This window comes from Neofelis nebulosa, chromosome 5 (genome assembly GCF_028018385.1).
Source record: "Neofelis nebulosa isolate mNeoNeb1 chromosome 5, mNeoNeb1.pri, whole genome shotgun sequence".
Taxonomy (NCBI): Eukaryota; Metazoa; Chordata; class Mammalia; order Carnivora; family Felidae; genus Neofelis; species Neofelis nebulosa.
The window spans coordinates 94263637-94288194 of record NC_080786.1 but is presented as its reverse complement, the minus strand read 5'-3'; the positions used below and the strand labels follow the sequence as shown (position 1 = coordinate 94288194).

At 38.1% G+C, this 24558-nt stretch overlaps 1 protein-coding gene across 3 annotated transcripts in view; it reads right to left on the bottom strand.

Annotated features, from left to right (window-relative positions):
- The window catches only part of IGSF11 (immunoglobulin superfamily member 11), a 190491-nt gene that overhangs the window by 126871 nt on the left and 39062 nt on the right, over positions 1-24558 (bottom strand). Inside the window, exon 1 of one of the 3 annotated variants that reach the window (XM_058731334.1) lies at positions 8319-8604. The exons of the other annotated variants lie outside the window; for them this stretch is intronic. Within the exon in view, the coding sequence (XP_058587317.1) occupies positions 8319-8370 (52 nt within the window). The 5' untranslated portion in view covers positions 8371-8604. Of the gene's footprint in view, positions 1-8318; positions 8605-24558 lie in introns of those variants that run through there. 3 annotated transcript variants of the gene reach the window in all.

Here is a 24558-nt window from a genome sequence, read left to right as displayed (position 1 = left end):
AACATACATCATTTTTGCAGCAGACCAAAACAAAATGGCTGTCCCAAGGAAAAACACTGGTGCAACTCCTTGAGAGCAAAGCTGAATGAGCTAGTCGCTGTTTTCATGGATCAGCATTTTTATTCAAAAGAACAATTCACAAAATGCAATTATTCAGACTTAGGTATGAGGCACACATTTTTGCAAAACTGAAGAAAATACGACTCTCACTTCAAGGGAAATAACTGGCAGGTATTCTTTTCCAATAATAAAATTTGGGGAAATATTACAATTTTGAAAACTTGTATCTGCCATTGTAGCTTAACAGCTTCCCAATACTTAGAAACTGTTTTGATGAGATCAATGGTGATATTAACAAATGTGATCTGTTAGGTAATTTAATGTCTGTCAATATTTGTAAAATCTTTATCAAGGAAGCAATATTTCCCAAATTATCAATGTATAATGTACCAAAAAGTCATGCAAGAATAAAAGATCCATTCAAAGTCAAGATAAACCAATGGATTTCAGAAAACAGAGAAAGAAATGTTTATTGATATGGTTTCAATTCTGCATAGTAACCAACTTTTAAAAAACTAGTTCTTATTGAGTTCGGGTAAATACCAAAGAATATCCAAAATTATTTGAAAATGCTGTCAAAATATCCCTTCTTTTTCCAACTACGTATCTGTGTAAGTTAGATATTCTTCATATATTTTAACCAAACCAACATATCATAATAATTGAATGCAGAAGGAGATTGGGGAATCCAGCTGTCTTCTAATGAGTCAGATATTGAAGATATTTCCAAAAATGTGGAACAATACCACTCTTCTTGCTAATATTTTTTGGTTTGGGCAAAAATTCTTGTCACAAAAATATTTTATGTCAATATACAATGGATTTATTATTGTTTTTAAATTGATTAATAAATATTCTTAAATGTCCTTACTTTTAACTTCTAATATGGTAAATATCAACAGATATAATCCACATAAACAAAAGCTCTTTGTGGTCCTCAATCATCTTTAAGGCCCCAATAATCTTCAAGGCCAAAAGGTTGAAAGTCTTTGTAGTACAGCATTAACATATTTTTCACATGTCCTGCATATTGTTTTAAGTCCTGGCTAACAAGTGCTAGCATGGCAGTCTGTATTTACACATGAGTAATATGCATAAGTGAAATGTACTACAAGCTTTCTTAACCAATGAAAGCCTAAGATGCTAGCCTGATTGGAATGTGTTCTGCAACAAGTGACGTTTCCAACACTTGGGCCTCTCTTTTTGCCATGTATTTTATGTTCTGGCAAACAATCCTGACAGATGGGGCTGACAGAAGTTGCATAACAGGTAATGATAGACCTGGTCCAAGGAAACAAAGATGAAGTGTTATAACAGATATGGATGTTACTTAAGGCATCTTTGAGTACATGATCAAGAATGTCCCCCTGTGAGTAGAAGACTTACGAGATAAACATCAGCAGACTGATTGGATAGTCCACACAGAATGAGCCCCAGCTGGGAGAAACTATGTGTGGAAAAGAAAAAGGGAAAGGAATGGAGGGGGGGACACTGGGCAGTCTCCCTTGGGCGCAGGTTAGGATGCCTCCACATGGGGCTCATCTAGTTAATGCTCTTATTTCTTAAAGAACTTCTCCAGTACTTTGTACACATGACGTGGGGAGGGGGAGATCGAGCTTAGACTACACAGGTGTTATTGTTTTTAATTACCTCTGTTCTTGGGAGACTAGTTTTAACATACAGGCCCTAAGGACAAAGAATACCAGGCATGGCAATGGGAAACTTGACGGTTCTAAACAAATGCCCAAAAGTCCAAGGTCATTCTTTATTACATGGAGCAAGATCTTCAGAAACTCCTTAGGGGAATATATTTCAAATATCAACAACTTCAAAGCTTTGTGATTAAAAATAAGCTAAAAATAAATTTTGAAAGATCTGTATTACCTTTTTATTTTTTTAATATGAAATTTATTGCCAAATTGTTTTCCATACAACACCCAGTGCTCATCCCAACAGGTGCCCTCCTCTATGCCCATCACCCACTTTCCCCTCCCTCCCACTCCCCATCAACCCTCAGTTTATTCTCAGTTTTTAAGGGTCTCTTATGGGGTGCATTACCTTTTTAAATTAACTTCCAACTCATAGAATCTTGAAAGTCTATGAAAATGAAAATAGATCTGTATCACCTCTGTTCCACAAAATATATACTAAGGTTTAAAGATGAACTAAAGCTGACACAGTCACACCAAATCCCTAAAAAATGTTTAACAAAAATTCTTTTTCATTAAAAGAGAGAGAGAGAACATTCTTTTCAGGTACTCGAAGCACACAGAATTACCAATTATATGAACAACCACTCAGTCATTCTCAAGTATCTACTGAGCACTTACTATATGCCAGGTATGGTACTATCTTTTAGGGAAAATATAAATATAAATATAAATATAAATATAAATATAAATATAAATATAAATATAAATATAAATATAAATATAAATATAAATACACACTGAATTATATCATGAAATTAACTTCATGAACAAGGGGAAAATACTAGCATGGAATAATGTCCACCTTCTCACTCACCACTGCCCAACTTCTAAAGTGATTACTGGGTCGGGCTGCTTGGCTCCAGGGTTGATATATCCTGGAAATAGGTAGAGCTAAATCATTGGAAGGAACCATAAATGGCTAGATGCTAAAAGAACAATAAAAGAACCTGATGGTAACAGAACAATACAACATCCTCCAAAATGTTAGGAGACCATGAGGAGGAAAGAGGACAGAAAAGAACCAACATTAATGAGAATGTGGGAGTGAGAGAAAACATATTTTTACATGAGCAACTGCTGTCAACAGGGAGAGACTCTGGACAAAGGAGGGTAAAGGGGCTCTCTAAATTAGGGCATGATCTTAAACAGACTTCAGAAAAAATTTAAACCTCTTTCCAATTTTTAAAACGACTGGATTAGTCTTTTAAGACTGGCCTACAAGTGGCCCCATGACACTAGAGTTACATTCACAATGTCACATTGTGTTATTACATAGTTATGACTCTTGGTAAAAAACCAGCACTGGGGCGCCTGGGTGGCTCAGTCGGTTGAGCGTCCGACTTCGGCTCAGGTCACGATGTCGCGGTATGTGAGTTCGAGCCCCGCATCGGGCTCTGTGCTGACTGCTCAGAGCCTGGAGCCCATTTCAGATTCTGTGTCTCCCTCTCTCTCTGACCCTCCCCCGTTGATGCTCTGTCTCTCTCTGTCTCAAAAATAAATAAATGTTAAAAAAAAGAAATTAAAAAAAAAAAACCACTGAATTTCCAAACCTATTCTACTTTAACCATCTATTCCAACCTTAAATTCCAATCCACCATCATTCATACCGCTGATATTAACCTAATTCTCTGAAGATTTCTCCAAAGAACTCTACATGGTACAAGGATTTCCTGAACTCTGTGCTTCTAGCATCTCAACTTCTTTACTGGCAAGGCTTTTCTAAAATAAATTGTATGTCTAATACTGTCAGTTTGTTACCTCTCTCAAGATCAAAATGCTAAATGAAGAAAAACCAGTAAATAGACTTCTATGAATATTTTTTTTTAATTTTTTTTAATGTTTATTTATTTTTGAGACAAAGAGAGACAGAGCATGAACAGGGGAGGGGCAGAGAGAGAACGAGACACAGAATCGGAAGCAGGCTCCAGGCTCTGAGCAGTCAGCACAGAGCCCGAAGCGGGGCTTGAACTCACGGACCGCGAGATCGTGACCCGAGCCGAAGTCGGACGCTCAACCGACTGAGCCACCCAGGCGCCCCTGAATATTTTTTATTGAACACTTTTTTTCCACATTGGAAACTTGTATTTATTTAATCCTATTCTACAAACATAATAATTTTAGTGACATGTTAAAATATGATCTTCCAAGCATACATAAGTGAGGCAGAGGCACACAATATAGGAACTACGGAGTATCCGATAATGGTAGCAGATCAATGGCTGAGTCTATCACTTGTGAAATTAATAAACAGATTTTATTTCTTTGACTGATTTCATGGGGTTTTTTTATGTTTATTTATTTTGAGAGAGCGCGCATGAACATACACAAGTAGGGGAGGGGCAGAGAGAGCCAGAAAGAGAGAATCCCAAGCTGGCTCCACACTCTCAGCACAGAGCCCAACATGGGCTTAAACTCACAAACCATGAGATCATGACCTGAGCGGATATCAAGAGTGAGGCACTGAACTGACTGAGCCAGCCAGGCACCCCATGACTTCATGTTTTTTTTTAATCATCACAAATGTAAACTATTCTTTCTTATGTGGTAGGAAACCAGGTACAGAGGAAATCAACTACTCAAACTTTAGTAGAAAGGAAAAAAGTCCTTTCACAGTTTAGTAAGATCAGCTTAACTAATGAGTAACTAATTAACTTTCCACTTTTAAGACCAAATTCAGCTCAAATCATATGGCGTTTTGAATACCACCCAAGAACTGACACCCCCTCTGAAACCAGTTATTCTCAATTATGATCAAAGGGGGATTTCAGAGCCTCCAGATGGTACGAGAGCTGCCCTCAAAATCCAAGGGTGAGATATATGAGTGCCAGACAGCCCTTATCAAACAAAGGAGGGGGGACTTGCAGTGACTCGACTCCAGAAACCCAGCCATCCTACCTCCAATTGCCTAAAACATCTTTAGTGTGGATAACTATAAATTTAGGATCCCTATTCTAAACAAACTAACACAGATGAGAATTTCAGGCGGAGTGCCACAATTTCCCCACCTCGGCTAGCATTTCCAGTCCCTCGTTCTGTATAACCCACTGCAACTGAAGAATCTTGTGTGCCCGCACATCACCTTGTTTGGCACTAAATCACATGGCTTAACTATGAAGATCCAAACGAGACTTTTCATTATAAATGCTTCCACCATCAAAGTGTGAAAACACATTTGAAAATGTGTCACATACTGTTACTGGGGGGAAAAGTCTTTCCCCCCGCTGCATCATTACCTTGAGTCTGACAACAGTTCTAAGCAGAACATTTTAGAAGCACTTCGTGATTCTATGTTTAAATTGCTTCCTGAGTAGTCCATATGGAATATACAGTGTATTAAGCTTAATTTCTCTAAAATTTTCATCCAGTGGCTGTCACCTTTCATGTAGGCCAAACTACAGATTTTTTACAAAAAAGTGAATCCTTCTGGTGTGCCTGGATGGCTCAGTCAGTTAAGCATGATCTCAGGTCATGATCTTGTGGTTCATGAGCTCAAGCCCCACATCGGGCTCTGTGCTGACAGCTCAGAGCCTGGAGCCTGCTTTGGATTCTTTGTCTCCCTTTCTCTCTGTCCCTCTTCCGCTCGCACTCAGTCTCTCTCTCAAAAATAAACATTAAAAAAAATTTTTAAGTGAATCTTTCCAAAGCAGCTGCCCAATTAAAGTTACAGCTAACAAATTGAAGTTCACAATAAAATTTTCAGAATGCTAATATTTAGCATAATTCTTTTCATTTTCATTTCATTTTACATGATCCTTTATTTTTATAGATTTTCTCAGATTCTGGAAAGTTATCTGCTATTGCAAGTAATCCCAAGTATTAAAAAAAAAACTTCAGATAAATCTAACCTATTGGTAGAACTATACAGAAGTCAACTTTTCTATTCAGATTCCCTCTGAATACTCACAGAAATTCTTTTTTTTTTAACACTGTGAATGTATTTAATGTCACAGGACTGTACACTTAAAACTGGTTGAAATAATACATTTTTTGTTATATATATTTTACCACAATTTACAAAAGGGAAAAAAACACAAGTGGGGACTGAGCCCAGATCATAACACTGCTGGGAAAAGACAGCCAGGTGATTCAGTTCTCAGCCCTAAAGAGAAGGGTGTGTGTGTGTGTGTGTGTGTCTGTGTGTGTGTGTGCACGCACATGTGCGTGCACACATGCTTAGAAATTCAAACAGAAATAAAAACAGAAATTTCTTGACATTTCTTGACATTTCTTTCAAAAATTTAAGAGACTCTGTATTTCTACCTTTAGTGCATCATGTCTTTGTAGTAGCCAATGCTAGAATGGTTATCTATTTAGCATCCAGAAGCAACTTTGTTCATTCTAAGTCCCAAGGATGGGCCCTAATTCATTCAAAACAACTCTGCCTTTGACTTCAAGAACTTAATGGCAGTCAGGTCAGGATATGGTATTCTCCTGGAGACTGTTATGCTAGGTGCAAGTAAGCACACAATAGCTGTTCACCCTCTTCCCCTCCCCATCTTCAAGAAACTGAATGACAGTGGCCTTTCCATGGCCTACTGAATAAAACCAAATTCGGCATTCAAGGCTCTCTACTATCCTTTTACTATCTTTTTAGCCCTTTCTCCTTTTACACACATCTCTTGCTCTAGCAGCTAGACACTTGGCCTTTCAAGAATATGCTCCTGAACTTTCCACTTCATATCCTTTGATCCAGGCTGTTCCTTTGCCCTAGGAAAGGAGACCCGACTGCTCTCATCTCAGCCAATTCAAATCCTACTCAAATCAAAAGCAAACTTTTCTATGAAGTCTTCCTTGATAGCGCCACTGATAAACTGCACTCATATTTTCCTTGTATCATTAACCATTTGTGCATGCTTACAGCCTGTTGCAAAACTGCAAACTCGTTAAGGGCTGCAGACAAACTCTTGTACTCTGTCTTCCACCATCTCTCCCCATCAGACACCCAAACTCAGAGTTGTAGCTCCGCAAATATTTGTTGAACAAATGAACACAACTGTTCATTTCTGAGGGTGAAAAGTGCCTGTACATAATAGATTCTCATGAAGGCTGAACTGTCCTTGGAAATCTTTAAACATTCTAGGATAGCTTGGGAATAGTTCTGAAGGAAAGGAAACCAATCAGATGACCTTGTAAGGCTACTTCTGCAAATTACATCAACTCTTTAAAAGTACTGCCTAATAACTCAAAAACAAACTACACACAAATGCGATTTACAAAAAGGGAGCATAATTTATTGTAGTAGATGAAGGTTAAGAACAGATTATTTTTACCAAAATTTCATCTGCTCTTATAGTAATATTTATAATATTTTCAGTTACATCCAAGACACTGTATAAAAAGCTCATTTACGCTAATTATTACACACTTGAAAAGCAGGACAGAAAAATGTTGGCCCCTTCAAACTGGTAACCAGACAAAATTAATTTGGAAGCATATACTCACATCACTTAATTATTGTCTACACATCATCACCAAAAATGTATATACTGAACTCCAAGAAAGTTATCTGTAATTTTGACGATTTTCTTCACTGGCATCTATGAAAAAAGTATTCAAAATTTTGTATTCCTTTCTCCCCTACTAAATAAATTTGAACAATTTAAATCGACTAAAATGAAATCCCTTCAAGATCCATGCATACATTATCAGTTCAAATAAGGCCACAAAACTATGGGAAACATACTGATATCTCCAGAAACAAACAAGGTTAACCACAATATTCCATAAATCACTGAACCTGCTCTTTAAATGAAACCCTTCAGAATAAATCTCAATACATCTCTTCAATTAAATGGGACAGAAAACGCTTCCAAGGCAGTGCACTCACAAAAGAAAAGGGCAAAGATGAAAATCAGAGTTTAAATATGATGGCTACTCATCGAAAATAAAATGTTAAGAAAGATTAGAGTAGAAAATTTTAATGTAAATAGCTTTAAAAAAACAATAAGAAAATTAAATACACGTTTAGTCTTTCTGTTCTAATATTGTTACCTTTTATGTATTTCGGTAAGCCAATTTAAATGCTTTGGGGGAGAAGCTGGAGTACAAAAAAATTATTGTTTTCGAACACAGTGTAGCACGCTGTAGAGTTATTTTTAAAGCAAAGATCACATTTTCAGCCAAACCTGCGTATGCTTGTTAAAGGTTATGGTAAAGCTGCAGTTTAAAGTTTTCTCAATTACTTTAAAGGCATTTCTATTTTTCCTGGAGCCGCCGGGTAACGGAAATACTGTTTCTCACTGGACCCAGTAAGTGAGGGAGTGATTACCTAAAAAGAGCACGGCGGGGTCAGAGGCAAGTCCGCGATCAGAGGGAAACGAGCAGCGGGTGCAGTCACCTCTTGGATCTGGGACACCTGAGCCGCGCGCGCGGTGAGGACTGGGGGCACCCGCGGGATAGCAGCCGTGAGAGTGGGCGCGTGAGCCCCGGCCGATAGCAACGAATACGGCCCCTGGGAAAGTTGGGCTCCCAGGACCTGGCACAGGTTCCCCCGGGCCCGCCGGCCCAGGCTGGCCCCGCCGGGAGCGGAGAGCTCGGGCTACTCACCGTGCAGAGAAAGAAGCAGGAGAGGCGCCAGAGGGGAGCCCGGAGAAGTCATCCCGGGGCCGCGGGGAGCGCGCCCGCCGCCCGCCCGACTCCTCGTCGCGCTCTTGGGGCAGCCGGGTCCGCCCGGCGGGGCCGGGACCGTGAGACGCTCAGACCAGGCAAGTGCAGCTCTGCCCTTCCGCTCCGCGGACGCTGAGCTGCGACCAGGCGCGTCCCGGGCTCGCCGGCCTAGCCCCGCAGCGCCGCGGATATCTCGCGCTGCCCCAGGACCCGCCGGCACTGCCGCGCCGCCGGGGGAGCCACTCCCCCCCAACTCTCGCCGGGCTAGTAGGGCAGCAGCCCGGCTCCGGCTTGGCTCCGCGCCGCCCACTCGCCCCGCTCGGTCTCCCAGGCAACCGCGGCTCCAGCGCGACGCCTGGCGGCCCACCCGCGGAGCAAGCGCGGCGCGCAGCTGGCGCTGCCTGAGCCACCTGTGCGCGGTGCCACCCCCTCCCCCGCACGCCGGGGCGAGCGCCGCTTGGGACCCACCCGAGAACGCCCTCCTGGCTTTCTGTCAAGGCCCACCCCGGCCCTGAATCACTCTCCAAACAGTGGGTGTCAGTCTTGATCCCCAGAGTCCTCTAGGAAGGACTTTCCACAACCTTCATCCAGCTAGATTCTTTTCTGTTGTACTTTTCAGATGATTTCTGTCCATTCCTCTCTTCTGTAGCCTACATAATCTGAAAGAACCTACCTAATTCCAGCAAAATTAAGAATTGATGAGGTTAATTCTATTCCATAGCTTTTTTTTTTTTTCTTTTTTCCTGACTACCCTTTATTCCTTAAAAGAGCATAAGGGCTTCATGCTCCTCGCTCCCCGATTCTATTCTTCTCTTGCCCTTTCAGCAAAACTTATCTCAACTTCTAATATTTAAAATTTGCCGTTTTAGGGGCCCCTGGCTGGCTGAGTCGTTTAAGTGTCTGACTTTGGCTCAGGTCACCGTCTGGCGGTTTGTGATTTGGAGCCCGGAACAGGGGTCTGTGCTGACATTTCAGAGCCTGGAGCCTGCTTGGGAATCTGTGTCTCCCAATCTCTCTCGGCCCCTCCCCCACTTGCGCACGCGCTCTCTCAAATAAACAAACAAATTTTAAGTTGTAGTTTTAAATGTTTTCTTTAACTATTTGTTCACTAGTGAGAGGGTGATTGTATTATGGTGGTTGTTACTTTGGGTTATTTTTTGTTTCCTGTTTGTTTTGGTTGGGTGGGAAGAGAGACATTCTTGGCATCTGAAATTATTTTACTTAAATATCTACCTACCTCTCTCCTTATAAAAACTAATCTTCATTTCTTATCCATTGTATCACTGGTGTCTTAACAGCTCCATAGTCACTTTCTGCTTCAGCCTCTTAATGGGAAACTTCTAAATTCTTTGGACATACCTGCCTGGGGAATGTCAGGCTATTCCTTCAATTTCTACAGCAACATAGATTAGGATTCTTGGGGCCATTAGGAAATTTTGAGCCCCCATCTGGCAGATATAATCCTCACATGGCAACTCAGAATGAAAATAGTATGCACAGGAGAAAGGCAAATATGTAAAACATCTATACATTTGGACAAAGATTGGAAGATACGTGTAAAAATAACAGTATCAAGATGGTGGAATTATGGATGCACTTTTTTCTTTTTTGAAAATTTTGATGCTATAGTTTTTTTTTTAATTTTTTTTTCAATGTTTTTAATTTATTTTTGGGACAGAGAGAGACAGAGCATGAACGGGGGAGGGGCAGAGAGAGAGGGAGACACAGAATCGGAAACAGGCTCCAGGCTCCGAGCCATCAGCCCAGAGCCTGACGCGGGGCTCGAACTCACGGTCCGCGAGATCGTGACCTGGCTGAAGTCGGACGCTTAACCGACTGCGCCACCCAGGTGCCCCGATGCTATAGTTTTTAAGGAAAGTAAGAAATGCCAATCACCTTTAATACCAATACCCTGAAAAGATATACTCTGATTATGAATTGAAGATGCTTAAACTTTGCTCACTACCTCCAATTTGTTAGAATCCCTTACCAGATCTCTAATGGCAAGAAAATGATAATATGACAGTACAGATTATTTGATACTAACAACAGAAATTTTAGATTTCAACTATGATTTCATCACTGGGATCATTCTCATTCTTTTAAACTCCACAGCAAGAGCTAGATTTTTTTTCTACATTCAATCCAATTCCTTATCTTGTCCTGCACACATTTCCACATTCAAACCCCATGCCAAACAGGGTATAAGAGTAACATAAAGAGAAAAACAAGGAAGCTGTCAAATGGCAGGTGCTACTCAGAACAGGTCTTCACTTTACTATAATCCCAGATTTAAATATAGAGATAGAATATTCGTTTTTTAATTAAATAAATAACCTAATAATCTAGATGAAAAGCCCTGATAAAGCAAATTACCTGATACATTTCTTAGCACATCAATTCAGCAAGCATTTACAAAATACCTACCTTGTGTAAGACACTGGGTTAAAGGTCAAATAGAAAGTATAAGATATGACCCCCACCCTTTAAAAAACTTACAATTGTACATGGGATATATCCACAAGGTTATGAATCAGAGAAAGAGAGCTCGCTCTCCTGCCTCTATGTCACCATAGTGTCCTCCTACCTCACCCAACAGGAGCTGGTGAGTTATTAAGAGAACAGAGTGCTTACAGTTAGGTGGAGCAGCCCTTTTAATAGAAAAAGAAGTGTGGCTTCTGAAGGGGGAGTGAGAATGATCCGATTTCAGACAGCAATCTGTCTGCCCAGAAGCTCGGGTGCAGATGGTAGATGGTGGACTCAAAGGAAGCGGATCGGCAGTACTAGAAACTCTAAGGGCTGTTCACAGAGGCTTCAAAAAGGACACTCACAGGAAACGGGGGGGGGGGGGGGGGGGGGGGAAAGGTGCTTTTCAATTCACAGAGTTAACACCACTGGCATGTATTTTGAGTAAGTTTGTTACTAGTAGTGATGAGTTTCACCAACACTTTCATCCTAATCTGCTTTATGACCACAGTAGGATTTCTTTAAATCTCTTAAGTATTCTGAGTGCTAAAGCAACAGACAACATCTTACATCTGTATAATACTTTATAAACTTCAAAATGCTTTCGCATATGTTATCTGCTTGGATCTTCACAGCAACCCCAGGGGTATGTAAGGCAGGTATTATTGCCCCCTCTCCACATCGTAAGACACTGAGTCTCAAAAAGATCAAGGGACGCTTTGGGGATTGCAAATACCAAGGCAGAACTGCAACCAAGGTCTTCTGACATGCATCCTATGGTTGTTTCCTACCACACCAGTGTTTTTCTTTTAGATCTTTATAGACCAACATCGAAGAATTTCATATAAACCATAGGTTAGTGTCTTAAAGCTGTCTGTGGGAACACTGTAGTTGCTGCCCCAACATACATCAGACCCCACCCCTACCACTTCCACCCACTCCCATAGGAATAGCCCATAAAATTTCTGCTACATAATGTAATAATAATCTTGGGCTCAAAACATTGATGACATGAGAATATAGTCAACGTCTAAATATCTAAATATGAATTATCCCAATTCAAATTGTAATCCTAGACCAGCTTCTATCCTCCACCCATGAAAATGCTGGGTGATCTTTCTACAATGTTACTCTGCATTCAAGAATGGAAAATTAGTTTTAATATTAGCTTAAGAGAAAAACAATTAAGAAAGAAAAACGATGGAGGGAATTATAAGGCTTTCCAAAGCCAAGTATAAACTATTTTTAATTAGCTACTTTTAAATTATTAATAGCACCTATCCCTCTCCATTTATGTATATAATTAAAGATTAATTGCATTTAAGTTTTCGAGAATGTCTATGGAATGTTTTATAAGAATATCATTCATTTTTTTAAAGTAAAGTTTATTTCTTTATTGGGGGAGGTGGGCAGAGAGAGAGGGGGAGAGACAATCCCAAACAGGCTCCCGTGCTGTCAGCCTGGACCCCGACTTAGGACTCAATCCCATGAACCAGGAGATCATGACCTGAGCCGAAATCAAGAGTTGATGCTTAACTGACTGAGCCACTTGGGCATCCCAAGAATATCATTCAAAAATACCTTTTGATCCTTGTTTGAGCCAGTAATTCATCCTGTAACTATTTAAACGAGGTTGCCTAGGACCATGTATAATCTAGAGTAGACCTTGGTCCTTTTAGAAGTAAAATTTGAAAGGAATTCTTCCCCCTTCCCCTTTTGTGAAAAGACAATTAAGGCTCTGAGATAATAATAAAGAGTGGAAAAGATAATAATGGAATTGTTAGAATAATTAACAAGCCAGTAAGTGTTTATTCTATGTTAAATACAAATAAACCATTTAATATTTGAAAGATTTATTATTTCAAAATCTCCATCACAAATTTTGGATCAATTTACAACCTAGATATATTGACAGCTTAGTCTTTCTGATACGTTTCTTAAATTAGTTTCTGCCCACTTCTCTAGGATAGCTGTGCTAGATAGGAGTCACACAAAGGTAAACAGCATTTCAATCCCCCTCACCGTAGCCTAATCCCTATTACCACTGTGAATATTGCTGAAGCAAAGTTTCACATCTTCATCCATTTGGGGAAAAGTTGGCTCTTTTCCTTGAAATCCTTCTGTTATGAACACATTTATTTTCAGGCAAAGTTACTCTCTGAAGCGGGGCCCATTGTGACAAAATGCTACTGAATTCATTCTAACAGCAAATTGAAAATGGCGCCAATACATTTTTTAGGATTTGAAAAGGGCAATAGCGTAAGAAACATTTTATGTCACCTCACATTTTTTTGTATTCTCTTTCTTATAGTGTAAGGAAAATAATTTTCAAATATTCTTCAAAGTCTCTTTACCAGTATTCAGTAATCTAAACTAATCTCCTTCAACCTCTCACTTGATTTATATATTGTAGTATTGACAATCACTTATTTCAGTTGGTTCAAATTCTGAGTTTTCCATAGTTTAATGTAAAGTGCAGTTCAGACTTCTATTTCTGGCAACAAAACAGACTAGAGACCTTGACTTAGAAAAGAAATGAGAAATTATTTTTTTTTTATCTTAAATGAATTGATGAGATCTCAGTAAAATATGGGAGTCAGGCTGAAAGCTAGATAGATGAAGGAAGGAATTCCTCAACAGTCTATTCTCAACACAGCATACAGAGTGTTCCTATTAAATCAGATCAGATTACTGCTCTGCCCAGTGACTTTCTGACTCACTCACAGTGAAAGTAGAAGTCTTTATTATAAATTATAAGGTTTGTATCAGATTTCTATTGCTGCTGTAACAGATTACTGTAAATTTAGTAGTATAAAACAACACAAATTTATTATAGTTCTGAGGTCAGAAGTCCAAAATGGGTCTCATTGGGCTAAAATCAAGATGGCTGCAGGGGCGCCTGGGTGGCGCAGTTGGTTAAGCGTCCGACTTCAGCCAGGTCACGATCTCGCGGTCCGCGAGTTTGAGCCCCGCGTCGGGCTCTGGGCTGATGGCTCGGAGCCTGGAGCCTGTTTCTGATTCTGTGTCTCCCTCTCTCTGCACCTCCCCCGTTCATGCTCTGTCTCTCTCTGTCCCAAAAATAAATAAAAAACGTTGAAAAAAAAAAAATTAAAAATAAATAAATAAATAAATAAAAAGATGGCTGCAGGGCTGTGCTCCTTTCTGGAGAATCCTTTTCCTTTCCTTCTACAGCTTCCAGAGGTCACCTACTTTCCTTGGTTTATGGCCCCCTTCCTCCATTTTCAAAGCCACCAACATCAGGCCAAGTCCTTTCCACATTGCTGTCTCTCTGGCTCTGTCTCCTGCTTCCACATTTAAGGATCCTTGTGGTAACAGTGGGACCGCTTGTTAATCCAAGATAATCTCCTAATCTCCAAGTCAGTTGAAGGGCAGCCTTAATTCCATTTACAATCTTAATTCCCTTTTTCCAAGTGAGGGAACATATTCTTAGGTTCCAGGGAGTAAGTGGATATCTTGAAATGGGGAGTGGAGAGGGCACTATTCTGCTTAAGAAGTCCCAACTTAATCTAGTCCCTCCTTATCTCTCTAATTGCTTCTTCTAGTTTCTTCTCATTCACTCAGCTCTCACTACAATGACTTCCTCAATTTTCCTTAAGTAGAAACACATTTGCCTCATTTGCCTCGGGACCTACTAAATTGTTCTTTCCCTAGATCTTGCATAGTTATCCTTTCACTTCCTGTGGGTCTTTCTCACATGTCACCTGAAGTGAGGCCTTTGCTGACCATCTTATCTAAAATATAAAACTTGAAAAGATATTTTAAAATCCCTCTCCCTATTGTATTTTTTTCTTAGCATTACATCACTAACATACTCTATATTTTATATAATAATCATTTATTTTCAGACACACCCAATAAGACCAACAAGAATAGGGATTTTGATCCGTTTTATTCATTGTTGAATTCTCAGTGTCTTCAACACTGCTTGGCACATAGTAGACACTGAATAAACATTTAAAAAAAATGAATCAGTGAATGAAACAAGTCTCAAGAAACTTCACAGGACTGGAATCAATCAGAACACATTCTCTGACCATAATGTTACTAAGCTAAATATCAATAACAGTATGAATACATATATACTCATACACTTAAATATTAAGAAAGTCACTTTTAAATAATTCAAAATCAAAGAGGATATCATAAAAAAACTAAAAAAGTATTTAGAAAAAAACAGTAATGAAAACATTTTCTGTTATAACCTGTGCAAAGCAACTAGCATACTTGGAGGAAAACTTTAAGGCTTCAAATGTGTATGTTAGAAAAGATGAAAGCTTAAACACAAATGAAGTATGATAAAGTTTATGAAGTCTGACAAAGAAAATAAAATAGGTCCAAGGAGAGTAGAAGGAAGAAGCTAATAAAGAGGCAAAATTAATGAAATATTAAACAAAACATATAATATGGAGATCAACACAGCCAAGAGTTGGTACCTTGAAAGTTTAATAAATTAATAACACTGGTGAGGCTAAACAAAATTTAAAATGAGAGAGAAATAATATCATATTTTAATTATCAAATAATAGCATAATTTAAGAAGGAGACATCACCAAAGATGCTATGGAGATTAAAAAGAGTGGGAGAATAATGAACGATTTTATGCTAATAAATTTGAAAACTTACAAGAAAGGGACAAATTCCTAGAGAAATATGACTTACCAATACTTGCTCAAAAATAAACAGAAAATATGAGTAATCCCATATAATTAAGGTAATTAAATCAATAGTGTAAAATCTTCCTATAAATAAAACTATAGATCCAGACAATTTTATCAGCAAGTTTCACCAAATGTTCAGGGAACAAAAAACTCCAATCTTTTACAAACTATTCAACAATACAGAAAGAAAAGGAAATCCTCTTCAACTCATTTTGTGGAGCTAGCATTATATTGATTACCAAATATGGACAAAGATAATGCAAGAAAGGAAGATAGGTTAATTTTCATCATGTAGAGATTTATATCATGCAAATGAATATTAGCAAATCAAGTTCAGTGATATATAAAAAGAGTAATTCATCACACCAATTGAATTTATTTTGGGAATGTAAGATCAGTTTAACATGTGAAAATTAATGTTATTTGCTATGTTAAAAGATTAAGAAAAAAATCATACGATCATTTCATTAAGTGCACACTGGAGGCAAAGCTTTGAGAAACCTGGGTGCCACTCTCAGAGAACAGTAAAACCAGCGTGATGAACTGTGGGGTAGCTGAATACTTGTAACGTTACCACATTGCTTAAATAAAGAAAATAACATACTTAAATCTCCAAATTCTGGACTCAAGTTCTGCACTGAAACTCAAGTACTTTCTAAGAATGTGCTAAAAGAATGCTATCTCTTAAAGATGCAGAGTTGAAATAGGTATGGCCTAATAATTTGTTTCAGAAATAATGTCTGTAGCCTCTGTCTCTATCTTGTTCCTTGCTCTGTCATTTACATATTTACACTATTAACTAACTTTCTGTTTCTTTCCTCTTCTTGTTTTATTTAGGGTGTGATAGCAGCAGATAATTTTATAGTCAGTCCACAGACAGAGGAATATCAAGACAGAAGAACAACCCAAAAAGAAGAACGGATATCACCACTGGACTTAAGTATGGAACCATAAATAATAACAAGAGTTTGCAATTGTCTCCTAAAGTGGAATTGAGCAATCGATTTAACAGTTGTGAGAAGGTACATGCATTATGTATTTTTTAATATAAATACAAGGGGGGAAAGTATTGGTAGATGTTGGGCATTCAAAGGAGTAGACTGTGGGGAATTGTTTTGATTGCTAAGTATTTTTTGACTGCTAAGCATTAAGACTCTCTTCCAATGTTCAGAGAATTCCCCAGTTTTGTTCTCAGTGGGAACCAAAGTCTACCTTCCAATGCAGACTCCAAAAATGACCTCCTAGCATCTATAGTGTGCTCACATAATACAAGGTTGAGCCAACAGGCGAAGTTCATCTCTGGACTATAAATCGTGAGCAGGTGTCACAAAAATTCGGGGATAAGAAAGGGATAAGGGATACGAATAAGGAAGGGATAAAGAACTCACTCCACTGTCCACTGAACAAAGACATTTGTGACAATGATGCCAGGTGTGGCATCCAGTACCTGTGCCATCATCAATGGTTGTCACTGGACTATTCCTATAGTGTAATTTCAGCAACCTAGCCTTCTTTGGTTTCTGCTTGTTTTCTGACCCTTTAGACTTCCCGTTTTTTCTAGGAGCTTTCTGCTCCTGGACCTTTCCTGCTTTAATTAACCATCATCAATTTCTGTTGCCTGCCACCAAGAACACTGTCTTTAGAGTTAAAATGTTCTGAAGGTCTTGTCTCTCTAGAGGGAGGTTAGAGATATTCATGAACTTATACTTCCAAAGAGGTGAGAAAGGTCCTACTTGATTAGAGCCAGAAATTATCTTCCTAAAGCAGTAACATCTCAGCTAGTGGTCAAAAAATAGGAAGAAACAAGCCATGAAGAGAACTAGAAATGGTCAAAAGATGGCCTCCAGTCTGGTAACATATATGATCAGCATGTGGATCAGAGTCAGTGTTGCGTGTACATTTCCGGTTTAAATTCAGTCCATATTTCTGCATACTTGCTATGTGCCAGGCACCATGCTATATGCTTTAACAAACATAGTCTCATTTAAATCCTGACAACAATTCTGTGAGATAGGTGGTTTTCCCCTCATTTTTCCAGATGAATAAAACCAAGATTTAGAGAAACTTTAAACTGCTTCATCAAAAACATAGAATTCTTAAGTAATAAAACCCAAAGAGTAAAACCCAACCTTTCTAACTGTAAGGGCAGTATTCTTTCCACTATATCCTAATACCTCTATTTGAATAGCAACCTGACTGGCAATTTGGAATTGGTACTATTTCTGCTACTTTTTAATACTAAAGAATTGTTTGTTCAGATTTTAGCCTGCCTTCTGAATCTGTTGTTAATGAACACTCTTTCTTAAAAGACACTTATGCAATTCAATGCATACCACCACCCCTTAAAAATTAATATAAAATGTTATAGTTAGTGAGCTTAAAAGATTAAATAATACCTTGATTTTATGTGCTATTAATAATAAAATCAGTAGTAACTCATAAAAATTGGAACACAAATTAAAAACAGTGAACCATGCTGTGTTTCTATGGTAACACAATGAAGAAAATATTAGATGGCCTAAAAGATATTTAATTCCAATAAGTCAGTTCACAGCTTTGAAATTATTTTAGAAAATCCATATATATCTAATCATTATTACCAAAATCCACACACTAATACCTATATTCCTAAAGGAAGAGTATGAGACCCTTCTTGTGTATTTCAGATCTTCTCAGCCCCACCTCTTGTTCCGGCTTCTGCTGCAGGTTCAGATCAACTTCTCACAGGTATAACCTGACAGTAACTTGCTTCATTGTGGCCTACAGCAAGTATCTCTCCCTGCTCAGGACAATGCTGCCTGGGACACGGGCAGGAATCTGGTGGGACCAACATGTGTAACCTAGAAGCTCAGGGATGTCAACACTGATGGGGCCAGTCTTAACCAGTGTGGGATGGGAGCCAATGGATCAACCTACTGCCTTGCATTCTCCAGGGGAGTGGAGGAGGGGCAGTTCTTAGTTCCTCAAGCTCCTCAGAAAGCCCTGGCATGACCAATAGTAACCAACAGTAACCAACAAATGAATACATCCTTGATCAGCTTTTCCTCCCTCTCTTTTTCAATCCTTCACCAATTAACCCTGCTCCCTGAAATTACTTCCTAAATAAACTAACTCTACATAAACTTTTGTCTCAGGATAAGCTTGCAGGGAAACCTAGGCTAAGAGACCTACCCTTACATAGGTTTTAAATGCCTGTCTATATGGTTCTTACCAAGATTCTATTATAGCTTTTTAATAGCCTGCTCTTTCCAAATTACACATCAAAACTATGGAATAGTACATTTCTTCTTGTCCTAGAGATTTTGGAAGGTCTCTACAAGGTATTTTTCATGAAATCTAGTAACAAATAAGGCAAATACAAAACACAGCTTTTGTATTTGAAGTTCTCAATGATAAAAGATTTGCTCAATGCTATATATATTTTTAAATGGCTTTTGTAAAGTCACTTAACCTGTTTAGACCTCAACTATAAACTTTATAAAAATGGGATATAATTCTTACCTCACAAGTTGTTATAAGAATTCAATGAGGGAATACAGTAAAACCTTGGTTTGAGAGCGTAATTCATTCCAGAAACATGCTTGTAATCCAAAGTACTCATATATCAAAGCAAGTTTCAAGAACCATTGGCTCAGTTGTGGTCATGTGACATTTGGCATCACATACTACTCATATTGTAATACATCATTCATTTATCAAGTTAGAATTTGTTAGAAATGTTTGCTCATCTTGCAGAACACTCACAGAACAAGTTACCCATAATTCAAGGTTTTACTGCATAAATGAAAATGCCCATTACAACCTTTCACAGATAATCGGCCTGGCCAGTAATGTTAGCTGCTGTTATTATTACCATTATTATTATAATATTGGTTTTATATTTGAAAGCCTACCTTCATGGTAATAAAATATCCATTTTGTGGACTTGATATACCACCAAAAACTTTTCATTGCATTGTATTTTGCAGTCATAAGCAAATATTTGAATTCATTTAATTCTCAGAACAAACTGAAAAGCCCTCTGAATAGATCTTTGAAATGAGAGACTTCACTGCTTTGCTACTTCAACAGACACCTTTGCCTCACAGCCTACCCTACCTACCCTGTCCTTTCACCTTTAATGAGGTCTCATGCAGTCCTTCATCAATTCAACAAGTACAGAAAAATGACCATATGATGTGTTAAGTGGCAATGAAGCAATTAGATCATGTAAAATGCATGCTTGAATTATTACAAGGTTAGTAAAATGACTGGGCTAATAAAGTGGCTAGCTGGTCAGGAATTCCAGAGGTCCTATCGCTGGATCCAGATCTATTCCTGTCTTAGCTGTGGTTTAGCGCCACCTGGTGGCACTTCATACTACAGCTTGGCTTTTGATGGAACTGTTTATGAGTTGAGTCCTGTGTTACCGGTACTTCACAGCAGCATCAGTGATCCCAGTAATAGTGAGTTGGCACTTGTTTCATTAGCTAGACATAAGAATACTCAACCACAATATACATAATATACATTCCCTATGCTTCCTGGGACATATCTGCCTGCCATTTAACCTTCTAACATCACCCCACCATATCCTCCCTTAGACAGTAAGCCCTTTAGCCTCCACCCCATCCCCACACTCCCAATATGCAAAAGAACTAAACATAGGACAAGAATTAATTGCCAGTTTTATTATATGTTAATTCTAATTACTTTTGAGGGGTAGTATAATGTGGTTTTACTGTATTTACATATCCCAGGCCCTGTTAAGGCACTGGTGATACATTAAGTAGAGGTCTTTGCTCTTATGAAACCTCCAGTTTAGTGGAAAATGCAGAAATTTATCCAATACTACACTACCTAATTTACTATAGATATATAGTAGTCTTGGTATCTGGCAGTATAAATCCTCCAGCTTTGTGTTTCTTAAGACTTCCTTGGCTATTTTTGGTCCTTTGCACTTCCAAGTGAATTTTAGAACCAGGACCTAAATTTCCCCAATAAAATCTCCTGGGATTTTGATTGGGATTATGTTGAAACTATAGATTAATTTAGGAAAATTGGTATCTTTACATAATATTCATTCTTCAAATCCAAGAATATGCCAGATCAAGCAATTCAGTTAGGGTTCTTTCATTTCTCACGATCATATTTAGTATGCACATTTTTGGTTAAATTTATTCCCACTTAAATTTATTCCTAAATTTGGTTGACTTCAATCCTTTGATGCTTTTGTAAATGGTATCATTTTTCAAATTTCATTTTCTATTTGTCTCTTCCTGGCACATAGAAAAAAATTTAACTGTTGTGTATCTTATTTCCAACAATCTTACAAAATTCACTTATTGATTCTAAATTTTTTTGAATGGTCTATATACCTAATTACATCATCTAAAAATAATAAGTTTATTTCTTCCTTTTTAATCCTTATTTGCTTCTTTTCTCTTACCCTATCGCACTGCCTAAGACCTCCAGAAAATGTTGAATGGAAGTGTTGGTAGTAGGCCTCCTTGTCTCACATCCAGTATCAGAGGAAGAATTGTGAATATTTCATCATTTAATATGATGCCTCATATAGGTTTTTTAATAAATATATTTATCAAGTTAAGAAATTCTATTTTATTCCATGTTTGCCAAGATTTTTAAAAATCATTAATCTCTTAAAATTTCTGAAATGCTTTCTTTATATTTGTTGCAATGAGCATGACCTTTCTTTTTTTTTTCTTAATAATGTGTGAGTTACCTTAACTGAGTTGTGGTTACTAAGCGACAATTAATTGTGTCTGTGAAATAAATTCCACTGGCCATTTGCTTTTATCCTTTTTACATACAGCTGGATTTTTTAAAGTGCTTTTTAAGAATTTTTGCATCTACATTCATGAGAAAGACTGATAATTTTCTTGCAATATCCTTTTAGTTTTAGAATAAAGTTTATACTGGCCTCATATAAAGTAGGAAGGTACTCCTCTGTCTCTATTTTAAAACAGAATTTGTGAAATACTTGTTTTGTTTCTTACATAAATGTTTGTGAGAATTTACTTGTGTATCCATCAAACCTGGGTTTTCACTATGTAAAGTTGTTTCTTCATGGGCAATCTTTTTAATTAATGTCACACTATTCAGGTTTTCCATATATTCTCTGGCAGCTTTGGTTAGTTGTTATTTTTCAAAAATCTATCCATTTTATCCAAATTTATTGGCTCCAAATTCATAATAGTCTCTTAATGTATATTTGATGTCTATAAAATCCATAGTAATATCATCTTAAAAAATTTTTTTAATGTTTATTTATTTTTGAGAGACAAAAGAGCACACACGCCCAAGAAGGGGAGGGGGAGAGAGAGAGGAGGACAGAGGATCTGAAGCAGGCTCTGTACTGGCAGCAGAGAGCCCAATGTGGGGCTTGAACTCAAGAACCATGAGATCATGACCTGAGCCGAAGTCGGACATTTAACCATCTGAGCCACCCAGGCACCAGCATAGTAATACCATCTTTTTAATGACTGATGCAAGTAATTGGTATTTACCTTTTTGTTACAATGGTGAAAAAATAACAAGATAATAGTTAGGGTCCACCAGAATTAAATAATCCAGGATAATGTGCTCATTTCAAAATCCTAATTTAATTACATCTGTAAAACCCTTTTTCCAAACAAGACAACACTCAGAGGTTTTGAGAGTTATGACATGGATAGATCACTTTGGGCATCACTATCCAGCCTATTACACCTTCGTTTGCAACAGTCTTACAGTGAGGTGCAGTATTCTTTGTGTAGTATTCTTTGTATTTATCATGCTTGTAGTGGGCTGAGTTCTTTTTTTTTTTTTTTCAACGTTTTTTATTTATTTTTGGGACAGAGAGAGACAGAGCATGAACGGGGGAGGGGCAGAGAGAGAGGGAGACGCAGAATCGGAAACAGGCTCCAGGCTCCGAGCCATCAGCCCAGAGCCTGACGCGGGGCTCGAACTCACGGACCGGGAGATCGTGACCTGGCTGAAGTCGGACGCTTAACCGACTGTGCCACCCAGGTGCCCCTGGGCTGAGTTCCTTAATCCACGGCTTGATTTACCTTAAAAGCTTTGGATATTCTCAGCTATAATCTTTTCAAAGGTTGCTTCTATCCCATTCTATTCTTTTTCTGTGTTCCTAACATATTTTAGAGCTTCTGAGTGTGATTCATATGAAGAGTGCAGTACAACTAGCTTTTACCAGCTTGCAAAGTCAATTTTTAAATATTCAGGTATTTTGTGATATGACTATTGTGATAATATATCACATATATATATACATATATATTGTTGCTTGAAATCAGCCATGGTGACAGCATTTATATCATGGTAGTAAGTTATACCATTACAAATCAAGACTTTCTGTTTTCAGAGAGCTAAATTACAATACACATTTTTTACACTGTTTTGTTCTCTCCATTCTTGTGTCTCTCTGTGCTTCAACTTGGATATTTTCTCTTGAATTGTCTTCCAGTTTACTAAGCCTGTGTTCAGCTGTGTCTAATATCACAAAATCTATTTATTGAGTTATTAATTTCAGATACTGTATTTTTTTTACTTATATATGTCCATTTTAATTTTTATATATAACAAATATCTAGTGAGATTTTCCATCATTTCATCACTTTGGCCATGTTTTCCTTTATTTTCTTAAACATATTAATCACAGTTATTACAATTCTTTGTCTGCAAACTTCAATGTGGCCCTACTCAACTGTCTTCTTTTAATCTTAATTATAGGCCCTATTTGTCTTGCTTCATTATATGCCTAGCAGTTTTTTTTTATGGTATGCCAAGTTCTGTGTATTTAAAGAAACACAAATGCTCCAAATAATGTTATTCTTCACCAAAAAGGGTTTTTCTGTCCTTTACTAGTATATAGGAGGAGAGAGTGATTACCTCAATCCAACCAAGTACTGACTGGGTTGGGACTAGTTTCAGTTTTAATAAAACTCAGGTCTGTCTCTGGTTCTCCTCTTTTCCTCACCCTTTCCTGAACTGTTTATTGAGTACCTGATGAGTTTCCAACTCTTCAGACAAACTGTGGAAGATCCAGCTCTACTTTTCCAAAGTTCTCAGCCGAGCTCTTCAGTCTCCTGACCCTACATTGTAAAATCTAGCAAATGTCTTGAAGGGAAACCAGCTGTGCATTTGAGGCATATCCCCACCTTTTGCAAGTCTTTGTTGCCTAAGTTTCATGAGACTACAGAAGATTTCACTCTGCCTTTCAGAAGCTTTCAGCTTAGCTCCTCAGCTACCTGTGCAGAACCAAAATTTGGCTAATGTCCTGTGAGAAAAACCAGATGTGCATTTAATGTGCTTCAGGTTTCCTTTTTTTCACTCCTGCCCTGCCTGACCACTAAAAGCTTTATACATTTCTCTATTAGCAGAGTCTTCTGCCTAGGCCACACCAGAGCTGGCAAATGACCTCAGGAAGAGAAGTGGCTATTGATCATCCACCTACAAGGAGAATAGTTCTTCCCTCTCTGGAAACTTAGTATCATAAACTTGCTTTTACAGCTCTCTGATACCTTTAGAAATATATTTGTAATTTATATGACTTTTGCACTAGACTCTTGCAACAGAAACCCTGGCCTGCCACTATCTACTACATCATACCTGTGAGTAGAAGCGCCAACACTTAGTTTTTAGAATATCCTCAGGCAATTCTAACAAGCAGCCAATCTAAAGCAACAATGACTTCATCAAAGGAACTATTATAAGAATGAGGTCTGAGTTGAGGTACCTATAAATAGACCCACATCCATTATGCATTTCATGTTTCAGTGGGGGGAAAAAAAAGAAACAGTCCATAGAGCAGCAAAGGCATACTAACCATGGGTTACTCACATTTAAGAAATATTCCCAGAAGTTCTAACCTTAAACTACCTTTGTACATCATTGAACTGAACTGTATTACTTGTCCACTTCTACTTATAAGGGAGGCATGGAAATGTAATATTTGTTAACCTGAATACAATATTGCCCCCAAGAAAACTGGGCTTCCCTTACTAAAGAAAAATGAGAGAATGGATATTGGGTGAGCA